The sequence below is a fragment of the Vigna unguiculata genome, chromosome 7, assembly GCF_004118075.2.
Source record: "Vigna unguiculata cultivar IT97K-499-35 chromosome 7, ASM411807v1, whole genome shotgun sequence".
In the NCBI taxonomy this organism is placed as follows: Eukaryota; Viridiplantae; Streptophyta; class Magnoliopsida; order Fabales; family Fabaceae; genus Vigna; species Vigna unguiculata.
This window is the reverse complement of record NC_040285.1, coordinates 11,783,566-11,806,437: the sequence shown is the minus strand read 5'-3', so window position 1 is coordinate 11,806,437 and position 22,872 is coordinate 11,783,566. Positions and strand designations below refer to the sequence as shown.

Genomic DNA, 22,872 nt, shown 5'->3' with positions numbered 1-22,872 from the left:
TATGAAAAACTTTTTTCATCAAAAGTCTATTTGGGATTATGTTATGAAGTTGATAATTTTAAAATTAGAGCTGTTAAAACGGGTCAACCAGTTTAGCCCACCACGGGTTGGCCACTCAGTGAGCCTACCCAATCCGGCTCATTTATTTGCGAGCCAAGAAAATGCTAACCCGGTCTGGCCCACCACGAGTTGATGGGTTAAACGGGTTGGTTCACTTATTTTAAAAAAAATTATTTTTTCAATTCTAAAAAAAATTAAATTCCTATTCTAATTAAAATGTAAATAAAGGTAAGGCATTGAGTGGCTTTAAGTTACAAAATTAAAAATAAAAATAAAACACAACCATTATTACAAAAAAATGCCACTAAAGTTCATGATTCAAATGCCATCACTGCAAATATAAGTGAATTCAATTGAATCTAATGCAATATTCACGTAATTGTAGATTTGTCATCCAAACTTGAATACACCAATAATTTAAGAAAATTATACACTGTCATCCAAACCTCTTAATAATTTAACAAAATCATCCACTCTTATCCAAACCTTAATACACCATTAATCTAACAAAATAATCCACAACATTACATGATGATGCACATCCAAAAATCTACATATGACACACAAGTCACATCCAAATACAATCCAAATTATTATCCAACTAAAACATTAGAGTCTTGAATGAAGAAATCCACAACATTTTCATCTCTTGATGTATCTTCTTTGTCCCATCTACAATAAAAAAGAATGTTAACTAACAGTATTGAAATACTAAGTAATAAATAATTAAATTAATTTCACAATAATAACAATAATGTTACCTGTTAATTCAAAACCATGCAACCAATTTTGAGTTAAAATGAGTGCCTCGACACTCTTGGGAAGAATGGAAGAACGATATTTGGTTAGCACACGAGAACCAAGACTAAAGGCAGACTCACTAGAAACGATAGTGATTGGAATGGTAAGCACATCACAAGCCATCTTAGACAAGTTTGGATATCGATCTCGACGATCCTTCCAATAGCTCAATACATCCAACTTATAAAAAAACTTTGGATCAAGATTCCCTTCATCTAAATAAAGATCCAATTCAGACCTTCCAGTATCATTAACATGTTGGCTCAAATAATCAACATATTCCGAATACAATATTGAAAAAAAAAATTAATATGTGATTCATAAGTAAGAATTAAAATATAGATAAATTTGAAAATTAAAAACTTACATCAAATGCATCCATCACTGGCTCATCATTTGAAAAAGAAGTAAGTTGTGTTGGAGGGAAAACTTGAGAACTTGAAGTATTTGAGTCATTTGAATTCAATTTGACATATTCTTCAAACAACTTATAGATGTTGTGCTTTAAAATACTAATCTTTTCTTCACAAGTACAAGGATTAATCTTTGAATAACAAAATCGAATTGCTACAAACTTCATACGTGGATCAAGAATAGCCGTAATAGCAAGAATGTCACAATAGTGATCCCAATACTTACTAAACTTGTTCACCATATTCAATGACATATCTTTAATTGTCGGATCATCACTTTTTGCATTTTTCCGCAACAAACACTTAATTTTCCAAACTTGCATAAAGTAATGATTAGAAGTTGGATAAGAAGAACCTGAAATCAAATTAGTCATTACATAAGATGGCTTCAAGAACTCACACATTTTTTCAGTTCTTTTCCACTCATCATTTAATGGACAATGAACATAATTTCTGTCACGGATAGCCAAACATCCAAAGGCACGTTGATATCTAATTGCACTCTCAAGCATAAGATAGGTAGAATTCCATCCAGTAACAACATCCATTCTCAAACCTACTTTGGTATCAATTCCCCTCACTTGAATAACACATTCTTTAAATGCAACTTTTCTTGCCTCTGATCCTCTCACATACTTGATACTCTCTCTAATCTTATGCAAAGCATCAGAAGCCACCCTTAATCCCTCTTGCACAATAATATTCAACACATGTGCACTACACCTTACATGAAAGTAATCACCATTACATATCAAACTATTTTGCAATTTCAATTGCTCACTCAATTTTTTGCAACACCTCATTGGCACTACCATTGTCTAATGTGATAGAAAAAAATCTTCCTATCTATTCCCCAATCAAGCAACAAAGCAAAATTTTTGTGTGTCAAATCATGACTAGTATGTGGAGGTTCCATTTTACAAAAGGCAATAATCTTACTATTCAACCTCCAACTAGCATCAACAAAATGAGCAGTCAAACAAATAAACCCTTCTTGATTTATAGAAGTCTAACAATCAGATGTCAAACAAATTTGACTATGAGATTTACGCATTGCAAGTTTCACCCTTTCTTTGTGTTCATGAAATTTCTTTGAAATGTTAGACACATTTGTATTCCTACTTGGAACTCTTACTTCTGGATTTAGATACAGAAGTAATTCTTTAATCCACTTATATTCAACAAAATTATATGGAAGCCCATGTTGAATAATAGCCATTGAAATAAGATCATCTACAACTTTTTGATCAATTTCCCTAGATCTTAATTTCCCAGCGTGATCAATTATCATTTTCCCCACGTCATTGTCCTTTAATTTCTTTAGGACCAAACACTTTGACAAATGACGCAATATTGTTGAGGTTCCTATTTTTGTACCACCAGCAACGTATTCTGCACCACACCCATTGCATTTTGCCTTTTCTTTACCATCTTTTATACCAATTTTTGTAAAATGATCCCAAACTTTAGAAGTACCTACCCTAGGTCTCTTACTTTCTCTATCACAATCCTTATCCTCATTCTCAATCTCTTCTACACTTGGTGGCAAAAAATTATTCAAATTATCATGAACACATTGATCATCTACGGTTTCAGAATTCATTTTGTTTTGTAATAATAACACGATATAATATCATCAATCATTCATTCAAGTCTAAAAGAATTGATAAATACTCTATGAAGTATGAACTAATATAGTAATATTTAACAAAGAAAAAACTCTCTGTGACAAGTATCAATAACTTTGGAATGCACCTCTTGTATCAACAACTCTTCAACAACAATCTGCACTCTAGAATACATATTTGAAATTTTTATAAGCATAGGCAGTGATGGCGGTGGGACAAGAATATAATAAGATAGGTACATAGTTTCTACACGTTGGGAACTGAAGTAAAAGATTTGACTCACAATGGAGCCAAAGGGCAAATGGCATCCCTGTTTTCATATTATCAGTGGGTGGGGAATGATTATGCATCATCAAACCACTACTTTATTGGACTTGAAATATATACTAAATACTTTACTAGGCAAGTGAACAACATATACTAAATACTCCTCTTGAAAAATTACTACAATTTAAACACTTAGAAAAATCTCGAAGCTTGCCAACAAAAGTGTCAACGTATAGGCAAGGAAATCAAACAAAATTGGCCATGATGGCTTACTCACAATTCATAAAAACAATGTTTTTTAGGATGATATATGCTAAATAAAGTCTTCCAAAATGATTTGGATATACGTGCACAAAACAACGTGGCAAGCTAATTAATTTAGTTTTGGACACATATAGAATGATATATTTATGTCGCAAATTCAAAGAAAATTAAAGTGAACCATATGATTATGCAATTATTATTTTGGCTAGTGAGAAAGGATAAATTCCATGTCAAACAAACACATCCCAACTAATTCTATGCATGCACATTTAAGAACAAAGCATTCATGCATGTATATCAATATTTCATTAACCTTTTAATCTAGCACTAGTTTATCTTCTGACATACCTTTCCCTCAGTTTAGGAGTCAAATGTGAGCAAAACCTTCTGCTGATAAAAGTGATCAAAGTAGCAAGGCTATACAGTTAAAAAAACCTCAATCTCTTTTCAATCAACAACAACTAGATAAACTTTTTTAAAACAAAACATTAATTTTAACAATTATAAAGGGAAAATAGGGAAGCGGAAGGAAATGTTGCGTCCTGTCATTTAGGACCAAAGCTACTGTCATAAATCTTCCTAATCCCACATACCACCGAACCACATATGACTTCCCATAAATCTTCCCAAAGTTACTGTTATTTAGCTTATTCTACTGAAGCTATTTAAACTATTGCAGCCACCGAATATGCTTTCTTCTACAATCTCAACCTTCTCTTTTAATACAAAATAAAAGCAACTGAGATAGAATAACAAACAACAACTGTAAAATCAAACCAAAGCTACAATAACACAAGCTTAAAAAAAGTAAATCCTAGTATTCCTTATCACACCTGACTGCGAAGGAGGAGGAGCTCATTCGGATGGGAAACAACACAGCGCCGTTGTCTTCGAAGCCTGTGCTGCGTAGGAGCACAATTGTTAGTCAGAGAAGTGATCGCGTTGTCGGGTGGAGACTGAGAGCAGAAGTTGTGAAGAAGGAGAAAAAGAGAGAAACTTTCGTTTGAAAGGAGACACATTTAGGTTTTTAGGGTTTCTATTTTTATTTTTTAATGTAATTTAAATTAAATAATTTAATATTTATAATTGGGTGGGTTGGTGAGCCAACCCGGCTCACCACGGGTTCAACCCGGGTGAGCCGGGTTCTTAGTGGACCGGGTTCATTTTTGGCCTGTACGAAAAATTTTAATTTTTTTAACCCAACTCGGCTCGAACCTGTGGTGGGCCGGGTTGGCTCACGGGTTATAACCCGTTTTGACGGCTTTATCTAAAATTATCATTTGGGTCAATAATTTTATTTCACATTTGATTGACACTCAACTGACAAAATATGATACTATTGTTCTCGCCAAGTCTGAGCAGGGTGACACCGAGGATGTAGGCCTCGGTATGCTCGGATGATTAACGAGGGTAGATACTCATACAGATACCACTCTCTTCTATGTTAAAGTAGTATAAAACCAGATGATCCTTCTTTAATAAGAAGACCCCCTTTTATACACATGATTTTCCCCCTTGTACAGTCATGGTTGCTCGAATCTCAGGAATAACCACCGAATCCAATCCTTCCTTGGACTGAATTCATCGAGAAGTCAATTATTTTCACTACTGGAAAATGGGCTTATAATGATAGGTAAAACGAGCTTACTATGACAGGTATTCTAGTGTCATAATTCCAAGAGTCATAGAAAATGTACACTTTTTATGAGAGAGTCACGACTAGGATTCTACTTAGTTTCCTCTAGCCACCTTCCTCTATGATAGTCTTCTATTCCTAAACTTCTACCATTCACCACTCCACACCACTACCGCAAGAGCCTTCAAGCTTGTTTCCATTCCATTCCGTTGTGACGTATGGAGCTTCTTCATCTTCACCACCGTCCAAGAAGTTTTATCACAAAGCTTCATATGGTGCTATTCCAATGCTAGAGTGATAACTATTATTATACATGAACTCCACTATATGTAAGATCTCACTTCAACCTCCCAAATGATCCAGGAAGTAACCCCAAATACTTAGATGTAGTTGTGTTGACACAACACTTAAAACACGAATGTCAACACCCAATTTCGTCCGGGTGAATAAATTTATTTTGAAAAAAACATTTTTTTAGTTAATGGAAAATAAAAAAATGTGAAACAAAATTTTCTTCAAAGATTTTCAAACTTTAATTTTAGAAAAAAAAAGAAAAAAAAGAGAGATAAAAAAAAAGGAAAAAAAGGAAGAAGAGCCTAATTTGTTATCACATCCCTCTTCATGAGCCCAACAGCTCAACATATCTTTTACCTTTGTTCTGATAGAGAAATTAGTGATATAATTCTAATAATTAAAAGCAATATCTCTTCATATAATTAGAATCAATATTACTAATTGGGATTGATTTTGTTAACGGTTAGAATCGATATTACTGATTTTGATTGATTTTGTGCTCTGATTTGCTATGATTTGATCTCTATAATGTGTTGCTATCATGACCAATTCCTTCCTTATATTGTTCATTACAATTAAGGCTGAGATTGCATTGATATTGCAAGGTGCATGTATAAATATGCGCTCTGTTAGGACCGAAAAAAAATTCTCTACACTTCTCTAATTCTTTCACATCACCACTCCCACATACACACCTCCTCTTTCATCTCTCCTTAAAAAAAACATATTGAAGGAGGTAAAAAAAAAAGATAAGAAGATTCTCTATACTCTCTTTTTCTCTCTCATTACCACCCACACGGATGCATCTCATTTTTATCTATCTTAAAAAAAACACAAAAATGTTATAAAAGGAGACAAGAAAAAAAGAAAAGGCAGAAGGTACGTCATTATTAGTTTCTTTTTCTTTTGATTTTTTTTTAATTTTCATTAATTTGTTTAAATCATAAAAAATATTTCCTATTTCTTTGGTGTCTGCTCGACCGCTAGCGTTGCATGACACCCATTTTAGACTTTTGTTCTTTTTTTTCTAAAAAATATATACCAATCTAAGAATAAAAAAATAGCTTTGTTTGATTACTTTTTAATATCTATCTGGTTGCTCACGTCGTAGTGACACCCACATCCACTTTTAAATAACTTTAAAAAAATATAAAAAATTGTAAAAGATTAAAAAGATTAAAAAAAAGAATTTATTTTCATTGTTGGTCTGGCCGCTCGCGTCGCATGACACCAATAATAAAATAATACTAAAAATTTGAATGAAAATGTTTTCAAAATTATTAAAAATAAATAAATCATTTTTCAAATATTTTTCCAAATAGCTTTATCAAAAAGAACTACGTAACCCTGATTTTCCATTATAAATGGAGATACGTAGGAGCGAGGATTAATCCTTATCGGGCCCACAAAACCAAAAAAAATATTTTTGTTTCTTTTGTAAATTCATTTATTATTATTTTTTGGGAAAAATAAATATTTTGAAAAACCACATAACTTTTGCACATTTAATTAAAGGTACCGTCTTAGGACGGGCGTTGTGGGGTGTTAATACCTTCCCTTCGCGTAACCGACTCCCTGACCCAAAATCTGGTTTTTCGCATACCTTGTTTTATCTTTTTTTTGGTTTTTCTTTAGTTTTCCAAAATAAACTATGACGACGACTCCAAAACTCTTTATTTTTTCAAATTTTATTTTTTGGTTCGTCGTCCCGTCGCGATTTCGGTTGCGACAACGAAGAACACCCAAGGTGAATTCGTCAAACCAATTTAAGTCGTTAAAACCAAAACTCATTACAAGTTATATCAAGTTCAAAACTCAATCAAACTACTACATTTGCCTTATTCAAAAGTAAACACTTTTAAATGCTTTTCATAAAAAATCTCAAAAAGCTTTCCCATGAGCTCCTCATAACTATGCTTTTCCAATAGCATATGCATCCACATCTGCTCTCGTATAACACACACATTATACGATCATCGCACACACATATACAACAAACCAAATCAAGGGTGAGCTAACCAATTAAAACCTTATACAACAGTATTTTACCCACATATAACTCACTGTGCATTAACCCAACATACGCATAACTCAACCAAGATAACCACCCATCACATGTTTCCACACTAAAAACATGCAATCATCAACATAATATGACCATGTAATATCCAATGGTATGAAATTCTCTCATAACCCACCTGCTAAGACTTTGGCAAGTGTACCAAGTCGCACAAGTAGTAATCGGTAAGACTGAGATATCGTTTCCCAAGAGACTCGTGTATACTAAATAATTGTGTAATTAGTGACTAATTTAAACTAAAGAATGAATCCATATTTTGAGTTTCATGTAAGAAATTTAATTTTGCATAAATGATTAAAATTAAACTTTGGAAGTTAGAGGCACTTAGTGAATGGAAAAGATTAGAAATGATATAAATTGATATTGTCGGGGTTAGAATTCACTAACTATGCTCTCATGCAACTACAATTTTACATCTTCTACATTAATATGCTAATGTTAACCCACAAATCTACTCAAACCCTAATTCCTTAGTGGAATGAGCCTAAATTTCCTTATTAAGAGTCAATCCCTTGAACTCTTAATAAGCAAATCCGCATTATGCACTAGGGTTTAAGAGAACCAATAGGTCAAGTCCCATTCCTAGATAAAAGTTTCATTGGGTTTTCTTGTTCCAATTCAAGGTTCCAAAAGATATTTCCACACCCAATGAACCAAATATCATGCAATGGATGATCAAATCAATGCAAGCATTAAGTGAAAAAACAAGAAGACTATCAATTAATGAAAGAGGCATATATATATACATATATATATATATATATATATATATATATATATATATATATATATATATATATATAATCAAAACATTGCAATTACATAAGAGTGCAGTGGCTACATCTAACCCCAGCAAAAATGGGTTTAGCTCTCCATTGTCATGGAGAGCTGAAGCTTGCAAATAGAAGAAGATGAAGATACAAGGAGGAGGAAGGGATAGTTCCCACAATCCCTAGCACACCTCCAAGCTCTCCAAGAGTGAAAAACCGCGTCCCAAACTGCCAAAGATGTATTCCCACTGAGCAAACCAGAAGAAATAGGTTAAAATTGCCACATCAGCATAAGTGTCGCTCAGCGTCGTCCCCACACCGCTCAGCGTCCAAAAAATGCGAGTCAATCAACGCTCAGCACCCAAAAATGCGAGAAGAATGGCACTCAGCCTTGAATTCTAACGTTGAGCGCTGGAAAATGAGAGAGGAATAGGGCTCAACCTTGAATTTTGGTACTCAGCCTTGAACTGCTATGTTCATATCTTCAATTTTGGCTTTTTTTCTTCTTTCTTCTCCGGTTGACAACTGCTTTGGCTTGAGACAAAAACTTCCTATCATTAAATTGGTCACAAAAATGGGGATTATGGTATAATTAGATCTATGTAACCCATATTGTATTTATTCACAAAAACAAAGTAAAAATGAGGATTAAGTGGGTAAAAAGCTTAAGAGGAGTTGATTTTGTTAGCAAAAGATAACCAAGATAATGGTAAAAATCTGTAACATCTCGTCAGGATATTATGGCTTTAAAGTAAATAAAATAATAAAGTCATAAAGACGTCGCTTTTACGAATAAATATCATTTCCCAAAAGTGCGGTAAATTTAAACTTATATAAATTCAAGGGATAAAACTAACATCCACAATTACAAAAGTGGAATAATCCAAAACTATCTCATAAAAGTTTACACTTTATTTCCAAAATATAAATAACATAAAGACTCCCATGCTATCCCCGCGCCGTGTCTAAGCATCACCGGCACCACCTGCATCAACATCCTATGCTCACGTGTATCGCGCACACGATCCTCGCCAAACACAAGCAAATAGGGTGAGCTTAATAAAACAACACACAAACATATTGATATACATAGATGTAGTCATTTATAAATTTTATGCAAACATCTAAATAAAATCTCTCACTTTATTCCATATCACCTAGCCACAACCAGATCATTCGTGTTCTACCTCTTTTAGTAATTACCCATCCCAAGGTAATTTGCTGCCAAACCTATCGGCCACAACCGATAGAGCACGTGCGGGAAACCATTGTTACGGATCATACATCGTAACGCCAGGTGGAGTTCCCAAATACGAACATAAGTCGTATTGTCCCAAGACTACCAAACTCGTTAGCTAATTACTGAGGAGGGTAATCTATCTGGCCCATATGTACTGGCCACAACCAGCACACTCACACCGGCAACACTCGCCAACCCGAGCTCAACTCAAGGGTTCCTCATGTTCATCCACCATCCCGAGCTCAACTTGAGGGATGCCATTCCGAGCTCAACTCGAGGAATGCTACATGCTTAACCCCTATCCCGAGTTCAACTCAAGGGATACGTTCCGAGCTCAACTCAAGGAACCCAGCAATCTTACCTTTGAAGGATCATCAAAAGCCTTGTAGATCACGCTTAAAAAGTCCAACAACTAGGACTTACAGCAGCCAAATCACCTAGCGGGGGACACGTACCGCTAGGCGCTATCAGCTTCCAGGCTGCCTGGCGGGGGACACGTATCGCTAGGCGCCAAGCGCCTCACAACCACCAACAAATGAAGACACCGCCTGGCGGGACAGTTCACACCGCCAAGCGCATCCACGCTAAAACCTCACTGATTCCATCGCAACCGCCTGGCGGATCCACCTTCACCGCCAAGCGGAGTTCATACCAGACCCCACTGACGCTGTTGCTATCGCCTGGCGGTCTAACACCACCGCCAGGCGCTATATCAGTACAGGCACAATTCTGTTTTCTTTACAACCCTACACAGATTAAACTACTCACCCAAGCATAACGACTTACGCTATCTTCCCCAATTTATGGAATTGCCTTTCCAGTGGCTAACTTACTATCCAATTCCCTACTTTCATCTAAATTCAACCATATAAGGGTGCAACTTGGTTTTCTCAAATTTAACCTTATTCAACACTACCACACCACAATGCACTCCCAGTGCTTATTCCTTAACTTAATTCTAGTCATTACAGCCATTCTCAACTCATTCCCTTTTCTAGTGTTAGCTTTGAGTTAAACTCCCATTCATAACAAGAGGTCAAGTCTCTAAACCCCTTGCACCCAACTTATCCAAGTCCATAATTCCTACTCTGCCATAATTGATATAAGCAAGACCTATAATAGCTAATATCATTACATCCTAAGGTAATCCCAACCTCTTAAATTCGTGCCCACGAACTCCCTCATCAAATTTCCCCTGATATCACAGAATTCAATCAACTAATCCCAACTAAAATTGTAACAGAACCCAACCCAGCGCCTGTCATCACAACCACGCAGCAGCACTGCCACTACACTGGCGCCTGACGACAAGCCCCATGCCGCCAGGCGGCACGAATAATTCTGGCAATTTTCCATAATTTCTGCATCTGCAAACTCCACCCTTTTCCAGTTTTTCATTCCAGATTAATCTCCTTTACCTCTCGCGCAAACTCACTTATAATCATAATATTTCTAAGTCTATACACACATCAATTAATAATATTCAAAAGCATTTCATTCGCTAGCAATACTCGCGACATCAAATCCCTAATTGTTCAACTCTAAAACACTTCGTCACTGTTCCATTTGATTACGACATTGATTACAAGGTTATACCAACAATTTAACATCAATACTATCCTTGAAGAACTCTAGTTAACCTTCCCTCCGATCAAAAGTAACCCAGAACCCATAAAACACTAAAAATGAATCATTTAACTCGTGTCGCCTGCCGGTTCAGTCAAATACTGCTAGACCCATCATCCAGAAACTCAGAAATGGTAAAACCCTCATGCATCGCTTGGCGGTTAGGGATGTACCGCCAGGCGATTCCTTCCTCAGGAACCCATAATCTCCAAACCAAGATGAGTCGTCTAGCGGCTATGCATAGCCCGCCAAGCAGTTTCTGGAAATTTTCCAGAAACGTCACAATTCAAGCATAAACAGATTATAATCATACATTTCATACTACACATCATGCAATTATTCACTCACATAATCAATAACGAGTAAAACTCCCCTAACCTGGTTTTCCTTCGCTTAAAGCTTTAACAATTCAAAGTTCTCCCTACACTAAGTGCCTCCTTAGCCTCCTCTCAATTCAGCCCCCAAGAATCTCACTCAAACCTCACAAAGTCTCAAATTTCGTGCTCTCTTTCTGAGTATATTTTCCAGCCTTGCAAAACCCTCTCTATTAACCCACTTTTGCTTTTTAAAGGGTGCCTAAAAACTAGGTTAATTACCTAGAACGAAAATTAAGTTTTAATTAGTTGTTGATGACATTTACCAACTCATTATGGCTATTTTCCAGCCACCTCTCGGCTACCATACTACTAGGGTTTTCCCTCAACCTTTCATATTCAAATCAAAGCCAAAAATACCAAAAAAATAAGGTTTTAATTTGGGTTCTCCAAGGTTTAAACCCATCACCATTCTAATGCCAAGTCAATGCTAAACCATCAATCCAATTCATGTTTCTTGCTAACTAATACACTTCAAGCATTATATCATAAGAAACATGGTTAAACATATTATCAAAACAATAATAACTAAATAACACACAATTGACATACATAGGGCTCAAACCCAAGTCCTCTCACATAATTAAGTACTCTCAACAATTTGAGCTAGTACTCTTCCACGTCATACCAATCAAAATTTAATGCCATAAAGGCTTCTACTACCCGCATTTATTAATTAATCATTTAATTAATTAATTAAATTTTGCAGGTCTTACAAAATCTACATTATCACCACCACTCTACCTTTCCTACGTGACAACGCCTCTTAGAAAGGGCTTTCCCCTACTTTCCATAGACTTACAAGCAACAACTCTACTTGCTCGACAAAGCCTTAGGTAATAGCACTTTTGCTCAACTCATGCCAAAGACTTATGGCTAAAAGAAACATTTTTACCCTAACTCAACAAATCCCTCTAGGTGAAAGAACCATCTAGGCTTTACAATTATCAGAGAATTCATACTGTTCCATCACATATGTATACACATACATACAAAATCTCATCATAAGATCAAACATACTTAAATTCATCATGCAATTATATCTTATCATGTCACATCATCAAAAGATAAACCATGCATCATCATCACATTATAACCCAAGCATCATTTCCTTACTCTTAAGGATTTTAACATACAACTCACCCAAAAATTATGCACCAAATAATACAAAATCAACAACATTTTTAATCAACAACAACACCATATTTAAAAAAAACCACAACAACAAAACAAAAAGTTCCACAGGTGACTAGTGAATTTTTCCACAACATGTGGATTTAGCTCCAAAAAATAAAATACGAACTAGCAAGTTCTAAAAACGACTTGTTGATTCTTCCACAACCTCTAGATTTGGCTCTAAAATATATAGAATGTAAATTATCAAGTTCCAAAGGTAACCAATGGATTTTTCCACAACCCGTGGATTTGACTTCGAACATACAAGAGTAAAAATAGCGAGTTCCACAAGTGATCAGTGGATTTTCCCACAACCTGTGGGTTTGGCTTCGAAGATGCAAGAGTAAAAATAATGAGTTCCACATGTGACCAGTGGATTTTCCCACAACCTGTGAATTTGGCTTCGAAGATGCAAAGGGAAAACATAGAACTAAAATTCACCCAAGCATTCACACAACTCATGAATTCTTAATAAACACAATAAATTTTACTGCACTTGAACCTAAACTAACAGTACACATTGGTATCATACTCACTCCACTAACTTTATGCAATACCCAAAAATTAACCAAATCATACTACTCCAACACAAACCATAATTTCATCATCACAAGGAAACATCTCCAATTGCTATTACACCATGGATTTTCCATATGCTTAAGAACAACAACAAAAAACAATTTTATTCCATATAACATTTCACCTTTACTTTTCTAAATGACAAATTCAATCCATCAATTACTTTAAACGGAATTTTCAATCAGCTTACCTCCAAACACCTCACACTTCACAAAATTCCATAGCCATATCCAAAAACCTATTATCAAATCATGCTTAGTTCAACCATAATTAACACTCTAAAGGAAAACAAGTTCCATTTACAACATTGTTCTAACCTAAAATAAATTCACATGGTAATAAGATGAAGATCAAAATCCCTAATTTCCCCCCATTGATTCATCCAAACCAAAAATTAAAGTAACTGAATTTAACATCTTAACCCCACCATCAAAACAAAATTTCCATCCATCTCATCTCATATTCACCACAAAAAAAAAAAATGACAGCAATCATAGACACAAAAATATCTTTCCTTACTCCATACTTAATCCTAAACGATACATTTCACACTACTACCATGAATTCAACCAAGAAACTTGTTATCATATTCCATCCTAAGAACGAAATTACCACTTTATAATTTCATATTTTTAAATGCAACCAATTCTCCATACACAACAATCTAATAATGAGGCTTAACACCCTTTACACAAAAAAACGTAAGCCAAAGATGCATTCCTCAATTCCTTCATTCCATAAATCAATTTACAATCATTTCTATACACACAATCATTTTTGTATACATAATCATGTAATATCAAGAAAATGGTTTAACACCCTTTACACCAAAATGTAACCCAAAGATGTATTTCACAATTCCTCCATTCCATAAAACTACAAAAAAAGAAAGCAAGTACTTCTACCCTTTTTTGCTTTAGCCAAGGTTTAAACTCACCACCTCTAAGTTCCAACCCAACACTCCAAACCATATAAACTACCAGATCTTTCTTATCAACCATACACACAACAACATACAATAACACCCACACCTTTAATGCATTCGAAAAAAATAAAATTATAAGCATGCCAATTGTATTATGAATAATTTATAAAATACAAATTACATCAAAGCATACTCAACACCTCAAAAATAAATATATAAAAATATTATTTAAATATAAAGACACCAAATACACACATCAAGAATCAAACCTTGACCACCAACCCATGACAAAGCTTTAACCAATTGTGCTACATATCACTTCAGTTGAATTATTTATTTATTAATTTAAATAACATTTCTCACTCCAACTACCATTCTTGTAATAATAATTATTTTTCTTAGGCCATGACAGACATTATCCACGACGTTAACCTTCTCTGCACAATATCTTGGGACCCTATCAAAATTATATACTATCTAACCAAGAATTCAATATCCTCTCACACCTATACAACGAAAAATGACCTCTCACTAGAGGATCTACCCATTCATACCCATCCTTGCGAGGCAACCCGATCTTGGCAGGCTCTTCGACTAGGTCCTCTTTGGTGTTGGTTATAGTCTCTATAACTACCTCAATTGCTCTAGATGTCGAACCATTTTATGATAAGGATCACCAATTACTCCTACTACTTGACCCCTCCCCTAATCCCATATTCAAACCACTATGAGACATACCTTCCAGTAGGCGGCACTTACAAAACACTCTTCTTATAGATATATCGGCAGTAGACGCAACTCACAAACACTTGATAGGAAAATGTCATAATGAAGCTCCTTTTTGTAGAATAATTTGGAGACCTTTCATCTTCCCGCCCCCTCAGTCCAACCATCAGATCTTTGCAAATCCAAGGGCTAAGGGTAGGTAAAGACTCTACATCTTCTCAACTTGTTTCTTATGACACCACCAACAACATCTCTTCATCTTCACACCCCTTCCCCTTCACTCACCACCATGTCAAATAAATCATTTCATCATTAAAACCTCTTTGTCGTTACACTTCTTGAGGGTGGGGGCTACTATACCTATAGGAGTACAAACCCAAAAAAGTATAAATTTTCTTTACAAACACTCAGATGACCAAGGACAAAAGGCCTACTACCCAACTCAACAAAACTCATATTGTCGAGGTCCGAGAACCAGTATGTACCCTTCCAACACTGCATAATCTCTTATAGTCTTCACCATGACTTATACTTAAGACTATGGGATAATGTATTGATCAAAGCCGAATAGTCCCCGACCTCAACAGAAATCTAAATCTCTTTTAGCCTTCAGTATGACCCATATTGAAGACTGGAGGCTGATGTGCTAATCAAGGCTAAATAGTAACCGACCTCGACATAAACTCTAGGCCAGATACGTATAAGCTCATTTAGTCTAGCTCAAACCTAGTCCCCGACCTTGACAAAGATTCTCGGTCAGGTACATAACAACTCATTTAGTCCAACTTATAACCCATTCCCAAGATTCAACAACCATTTCCCTTGGCCAGGTACTTGTTGGTCCACTAAGCCGATATGTACTGGCCCCTCAAATCGTATAAACAAGAGTAGCGTTAATTTAGTTGAAGTTGTCAACCATCTAGAAGTAGTTAAGGCTCCTAGCTTAGGCCCATCTAGGTAAGACTCATAAATATTATCATAAATAACACATGGCTCAAGATAAATTGATTACGTTTTTCATTAATTACTATACTAATTACTTGCTGAGGCGACTAATTAACTTAAGTATTGGAGTGTTTTCTGCAGACACAATTCTCGTTTAATTAAATAGAGACGAGTGTTTAAAGGAGGATGAGTACCTAGTAAGACAAAGGATTTGGAGTGCTTAAAAGCCTTTGCAAAATATTACTTCGACTCTATAAGAACATATTGCACAATCCGAACTATATTTCTCAACATAATGAAGATGAAGAGTGCGGAGAGAGGTGGAGAATTGGTGTGGGTAGAAGAAGAGAAGTGTGGAAGAGAGAGATATAAGACCGATGTTGGAAGAGGAAGATGAATAAGGGAGAAGTCAGTAAGACTCTTGCAAGAAGAAGATGAGTGCGGGACAGAGAAGGGTGCGAGTGAAGGAAGAAGACGAAGTAAAGAAGATAAGAACAAATATATCATTTTACAACTTTATGGGCTGCAGGTTGAAATATAATAGAGGTACAAAAGGAACTGCCAAAAAGTGACTCATGGATGTTAAAAGCCCTTAAAAATAAATTGGGCCTAAGACCTAACCCAAATTATACTTTATGTTGTTGAATACGGAGAAACGGGTGAAAAATTTGAATTTAGCAAGTGCGTAGATAAATCAATGAATGAGGATCCGTAGCCTGCTGGCTCCGACCCTTCAATTTCAAACACAGTCCGCCGTAACCGGCAACCTCAGGCAGCGGCTCTCCCGCCCCGGCGTCGACTTCTCCGCCTATGGCTCCGCCATTCAGTACTGCTCTGACCACCGCCTCCTCCGCCAGGGGAGGCAGCTCCATGCTCGCCTCATCCTTCTCTCCGTCAAACCCGATAACTTCCTCGCGTCGAAACTCATCCTCTTATACTCCAAGTGCGACCACGCGCGCGAAGCGCGCAAGGTGTTCGACGCGACTCCCCGCAGAAACACCTTCACATGGAACGCCATGCTCCTTGGCTACTCCTTCAACGCAATGTTCCGCGACGCGCTTAATCTATTTGTATCGCTCACCTCCTCCTCAAACGCCAACTCCTCCCCCGATAAGTTCACCATATCCTGCATTTTGAAGACGATTCCGTCGTCGTTTTGTAGCCCCAAATTGGCGAAAGAGGTTCACTGTTTCGTTCTTCGTCGCTGGTTTGACTCGGATATTTTTATTCTCAACGCGTTGATAACGTGTTACTGCAGGTGCGACGAGGTTTGTCTTGCGCGGAAGGTGTTCGACGGAATGTCCAACAGAGACACCGTGACGTGGAACGCGATGATTGGTGGGTATTCTCAGAGGAGGTACTACGACGAGTGTAAGAGGTTGTACATGGAGATGTTGACTTCTTCTGGAGTCGCACCCAATGTGGTTACGGCGATGAGCATGATGCAGGCATGTGGACAGTCCATGGATCTTGCGTTTGGAATTGAGGTACACCGTTTCTTGGAGGAGAATGGAATTGAGATGGATATTTCGCTTTCCAATGCTGTGGTCGCTATGTATGCTAAGTGTGGTCATTTGGAGTATGCGCGGAAGTTGTTTGAAGAAATGCGGGAGAAGGATGAGGTTACTTATGGGGCAATTATTTCAGGGTACATGGATTACGGGTTTGTGGAAGAAGCCATGAATATTTTTCGACGCGTGGAGAACCCTGGATTGAATATGTCGAATGCTGTGATTTCTGGTATGGTTCAGAATGAAGAGTTTGAAGGGTTATTTGATTTGTTACGGGATATGCAGGGTTCTGGTTTGTGTCCCAATGCTGTCACACTTGCTAGTGTTCTTCCTTCTTTTTCGTATTTCTCAAACCTGCGAGGAGGGAAAGAGGTTCATGGTTATGCTATAAGGAGAGGTTATGAGCAAAATGTATATGTGGCAACCTCCATTATTGATGCTTATGCGAAGCTCGGGTATATTCATGGGGCAAAAAGGGTTTTTGATCTTTCCCCGAATAGGAGCTTGGTTATTTGGACATCGATTATATCTGCTTACGCTGCTCATGGTGATGCTAGTTTGGCACTTGGTCTGTATACTCAGATGCTAGATAAAGGAATTCAACCTGATCCGGTGACGTTAACTTCTGTATTGACAGCTTGTGCTCATTCCGGATTGGTCGATGAAGCTTGGGATATCTTTAATTCGATGCCTTCACAGTGTGGCTTTCAACCCTTGGTAGAGCACTATGCGTGCATGGTGGGTGTTCTTAGTCGAGCTGGAAAACTCTCAGAAGCAAAACTGTTCATTTCTGAAATGCCAATTAAACCAAGTGCTAAAGTTTGGGGTGCTCTGCTGCATGGGGCTTCGGTTTATGGTGACGTTGAAATGGGAAAGTTTGCTTGTGATCATTTGTTTGAGATCGAGCCTGAAAATACTGGGAATTACATGATTATGGCCAATTTATTATCAAATGCTGGGAAATGGGAACAAGCTAGGGAGGTTAGGGAAAGAATGAAAGAAATTGGGTTACAGAAGGTCCGTGGAAGTAGCTGGATTGAAACGAGTGGAGGGTTACTGAGTTTCATTGCCAAGGATGTGTCCATTGGTAGATCTGATGAAATTTAGGCGTTGCTGGAAGGGTTGCTTGGTTTGATGAGGGAAGAAGGATATGTTTTACAGGAAGAGTTAGACTACGAGAATTTTAAGTTAATAACTGGATGAGGTAACTTATACTGAAATATGGTCATTCACCTCTAGTATAGCCAGAGAAAAAGAGGTCACTCAACTTCTGAGATGCTGAAACTAGATAACACATTTATCAAAATACTCAGCCAAAATATGATGCTTTACTGGGTGCACTAGGTTAGGTATGAACTGCCCTTTTTATCAAGCTTTACTGTGTATACTAAATTTATTCTTGCTGATTAATAATTTCTTTTGGGTGGTGAAGGACTGAGATTTTACCCTTGCCTGCTTTGTGTGGGTTCAGTTAAGATTGCTTTAATTGATAAAGCTACTCTGATTTGCATCCAGGTAGGTTGTCACTTGTGACACAATTCTGCGATTAAGCTAAAAAGTTATATTCTGGCTGGCAGCAATAACTTTTGTCCTAGTTCCAGACATTATGTTTATGGGCAAAGGAGCTTCCTTGTCGTAAAATACTTTGTTTAGGCTAAAGGAAACACATTACTGAAATGGGTCTTGGGAAAAATTGAGCTGGCACCAAGGTGAAGAAGGTGAAGGTGAGAAGCAAAAGGGAAGGTAAAAAGGGGAGTGTATTGTGATATGATGATATCATATATTGATTTAATTGTAAAAGAAACCCACACTGTGGTCATGTTATGCGACTAAGAATCCCAAATTTCAGGACGAATTTCTTTTTTTTCTCATTAAAATGTATGATATTTAAGTAGACACGGAGATGGGGACCTAATATTTTGTGTAAAGCTAACAAAGGGACACTTTCTGTTGAAAATGGCCAGAAGATTTTTGGGAGATCGCCAAATTGGTGAGATGAGACTTGGGGGAATGCATTTAACATTGATTTTGACGCTGCCAGTTGGAATTTAACTCAGGAAGCATAATTGTTTCATTTGTATAGGCTTATTTTGTGGGGCTTGTCTTGCACCCCCTGTTCCTTTTCACATCTTTACCCCATTCGTGTCTCTTTTCTTGCTAATAAAGCATCCAAGATCTGTTAAATATCCTTTCCTTTAATCATAGCCTGGGTTCCCAACATTGTGCCCTCTTTCTCAATAATAGACAATGGGCTAATGGCTACGAGGCTTTATATTTTAATATTTTGTGCAGAATGCCCACGATCCCAGTAAATACTTTATCGCTTCCATATTCGCCCCACGAAAACAATTTGCAAGGTTTCTACGATGGTAGGTAGAGACACCGGAGCTTTGAGAAATTAGATCGCGCATGAAAACAAAGGATGATATAATGAAGATAATGAAGATGCCCAACTACAGCGGAAATGCATTATTGTATGCTTTTTGTAAATTTGGTTTAGTGACAAGAGGAGCGAGCCATGCGCATGGGCCATGAAGGAACTTCCTCTTCTGCTTGTTTTGTTGACCCTAGCAAAATCGGTCGGGAGAAAACATCTGAAAGAGAAAACGAAAAGCACTAGAGTAAGAAACGTGCTTGCTCTGGACATTTAACGTGTGGACAAACCATTAGGTCACCATGACCACAGGTCACACCACCTTTATTTATTCCACATTCAACATAACCCTCCCGGATTTTCTACTGCCTTCAATAACTAAATAAAATCCACAACCTGTTACTGCCAACATTCAGGACAGATTGATTTGAAGTTTAGAAGAAAAATATTTTTCAACTATTGAACAGATTTTAATGTGTTTAAATTGTTTTTAACTGTAAGTTTTACATTCTCCATTCACTACATATTTGAATATGACTGCGATATGAAAGATTATTGATGTTCAGAACATTAATGACCAAGTCAAAGAGTATCAAATGGTATGTATTGTTATTAATTACTAATGAAAATCTCTTCGATGTATATTTCATTCTACTGATCCGTGTATTTATTACTTTAATTTAATATATAACCTGACAATAATACCATTAAACTGTTTAGAACTAGAATGATTATTACCTCCTGCAAAGTTACAGAAATGATTGTCATACTTATACATACCGAATGATGAAGTGAAAGGTCAAGCAGTGACGTTTCCAATCATATCTTCCCAAAAATATAAGGGACAACCGACATAGAAGATAATAATCGGAAACAGAAACGGAGGACACATTGGTCAATACAATCAAGAGTGCAAGACCTAGTTGTGTATTTATTTTAGTAATAATCGGAAACTCCCAACACACTCATCCACGTACATAAAAAGCCACATTCTTCTTCCTCCTCCATGGTCTGAAAAGCAAAGTCCAAAAGCACATGATCCCACAATGGAAGAAACATCAACATCTATCATCATGGCGGCACTCTCCACCCTCACCCCTTCCCAATTCTCAGATCTCACGCACTCCATTCTATCCACTACGCTCCACCACCATCGCCGCCTCGCCTTCCTCCTTTCTTCCCCAACGCTCTTCTCTCTAACCCTCCACCACCTCCACAACCTCTCCCTCCCCCAGAAGACGCTCCTCATCGCCCGCCACCTTCTCTCCTCTCTCCACCTCCTCACCGCCACCTCCCCGCCGCCGTCCACAACCACGAGGCAGCGCGACCTCGACGCTGCGCTCCTCCTCCTCCTCCTCTGCGAAACGCACAACCACAATCCACATGCCCTCGAGGCACCCTTTTCCCAATGGAGGGTCAACCTCAGCACCATCTTCTCCGATTCATTGTTGACTCTTTCCTTTGCACCCTTTGGGTCATGCACGGTGCTGATTCCCTTCGTTGAGACCGTGACGCGGTGCTGGAGACTCGTCGGTGCACTGGACTGCGGCGGAGGAAAGGAATCGGGGGAGGTGGCTGCATCGGCTACGGCGGTGGTGGCGCTGCCATCGGTGGAGGTGAGGACCGGTGGGATAGAGTGTGCGATATGCAGAGAGGAGATGACAATAGGGAGAGACGTATGCGAGTTGCCATGTCAGCACTTGTTTCATTGGGTGTGTATCTTACCCTGGCTTGGGAAGAGGAACACGTGTCCTTGCTGCAGATTTCGGTTACCGTCCGATGATGTCTTCGGAGAGATCCAACGGCTGTGGGAAATCTTGGTTAAAACGGCTGCAAAAGATTCGTAGCTACTACTTCCTTAACCGTTGCAACAAGAAAAACATCAAATGGTTACAGAATCTGGGCAGAGAGGTTCACGGGGTAGAAACATCTTACTTAATGTTGATTAATGTTGCACTGTTATTTTTTAGTTTCTTACCTAGGTAGGTGGGTCCACAGTTTGGGGTTTGTTATTTGGTGATTTTATTGTGAGGACTTTGATTTTGATGTTTTTAATTTAGAGAGGGACTCATGTGGTAGAGGGCGAAGTGTTTGATTGTGTGGCCAAATGAATAGATGATAGATAGATAAAACGTACAAGTGTGAGGTTCTGGATGTAACAATCGTCAATGTAAAGACAGTGTAAGACTCGGATAGATATATGTCCATAGAATCAGTCATAGATGAAGGGTGATGATAAATAAACATCACATTTTTATCTCCACACCTGTTTAATACTTATAAAAGAATATTTTTATTTTAAAATATTCAACATTGGGAGGTGAATCAAGTAAGAATATTAAAATATTAATATTTTATAAACTGTTAAATAGCTTTTAGTTTCAGAATGTGTTCCTCATTGTTTATTGCAGTTGCCACTTGATTTGCATTAAATGCTAATTTGCCACAAGCCTCATAATTGTTTCACTCATTTTGAAGTGGCAAACATTCTATCCATAGCTATTTCAATATAATAATATAATGTAGAATCACTAGTATTTATACACGTGCAATGAAGAGTTTTTTTTTTTTTTTCTTTTTATAGGTTTAATTATGTATCATTTTGTAAGAGTATATCAATTTGATATGCACAGTTAAAAACATGGGAATTATGTTTTCACTCTTGAAAAGTGTCTTAATTAGATTTAAAAAAAATAATTAATGTTGTTAACAATACGTTACATGCTATTTTCTATTTTTTTTTATAATTTTTTTTGTTACGTGTGGTGTGACACATGACAATGTCAGTGTCACGTGACAGGATAATATCACGTATAGCAAATGTTATTGTATTAATTTTAATTTAATCTTCATATATAACTCATTATTTTAATTTAGTCCGCACTTTTGTATTTTTGATTCAATTTTGTCTCAATTTTTTTATATTTAACATATATTTTTATAATCCATTTTTTATAAGATTAAAACTAATTAGGTATAAATATTTTTACAAAATTAAGTTTATATTAAAATTTAGAAGTCAAAAAATACATTAACAAATATGGGTTAATAATATACAATAATGCAAGATGTTAAGAAGTTATTTTTAATAAAAAAATATTAGTATAACATTTATACATATAATAAATTTGGTCTAGAATTGGAGAGAGACAATATTGTTCTATTTTGAGAAAAAAAGTGGGT

The 22,872-nt window shown here is 36.8% G+C and overlaps 3 protein-coding genes across 3 annotated transcripts; 2 read left to right on the top strand and 1 right to left on the bottom strand.

The window, feature by feature from the left end:
* Positions 1-1,216: 1,216 nt before the first annotated feature.
* LOC114191166 (zinc finger BED domain-containing protein RICESLEEPER 2-like) lies at positions 1,217-2,089 on the bottom strand. The gene has a single exon (XM_028080348.1). It carries the CDS (start codon positions 2,087-2,089, stop codon positions 1,217-1,219), a length of 873 nt encoding a protein of 290 aa, XP_027936149.1.
* Positions 2,090-16,056: 13,967 nt separating this feature from the next.
* Positions 16,057-20,170, top strand: LOC114191636 (pentatricopeptide repeat-containing protein At2g37310). Its single transcript, XM_028080935.1, has 2 exons — positions 16,057-18,664; positions 18,831-20,170. The coding sequence occupies exon 1, from the start codon at positions 16,506-16,508 to the stop codon at positions 18,420-18,422; it is 1,917 nt and encodes a 638-aa protein (XP_027936736.1). The 5' UTR covers positions 16,057-16,505; the 3' UTR covers positions 18,423-18,664; positions 18,831-20,170.
* A 458-nt stretch (positions 20,171-20,628) lies between these two features.
* Positions 20,629-21,952, top strand: LOC114191638 (E3 ubiquitin-protein ligase SGR9, amyloplastic). Its single transcript, XM_028080936.1, has one exon. It carries the CDS (start codon positions 20,736-20,738, stop codon positions 21,534-21,536), a length of 801 nt encoding a protein of 266 aa, XP_027936737.1. The 5' UTR covers positions 20,629-20,735; the 3' UTR covers positions 21,537-21,952.
* The last annotated feature ends 920 nt before the right edge of the window (positions 21,953-22,872 follow it).

Excerpts from the sequence above, each read along its gene's own strand:
- LOC114191166 (XM_028080348.1), bottom strand. The coding sequence starts at position 2,089 with ATGGTAGTGCCAATGAGGTGTTGCAAAAAATTGAGTGAGCAATTGAAA.
- LOC114191636 (XM_028080935.1), top strand. The coding sequence starts at position 16,506 with ATGAGGATCCGTAGCCTGCTGGCTCCGACCCTTCAATTTCAAACACAG.
- LOC114191638 (XM_028080936.1), top strand. The coding sequence starts at position 20,736 with ATGGAAGAAACATCAACATCTATCATCATGGCGGCACTCTCCACCCTC.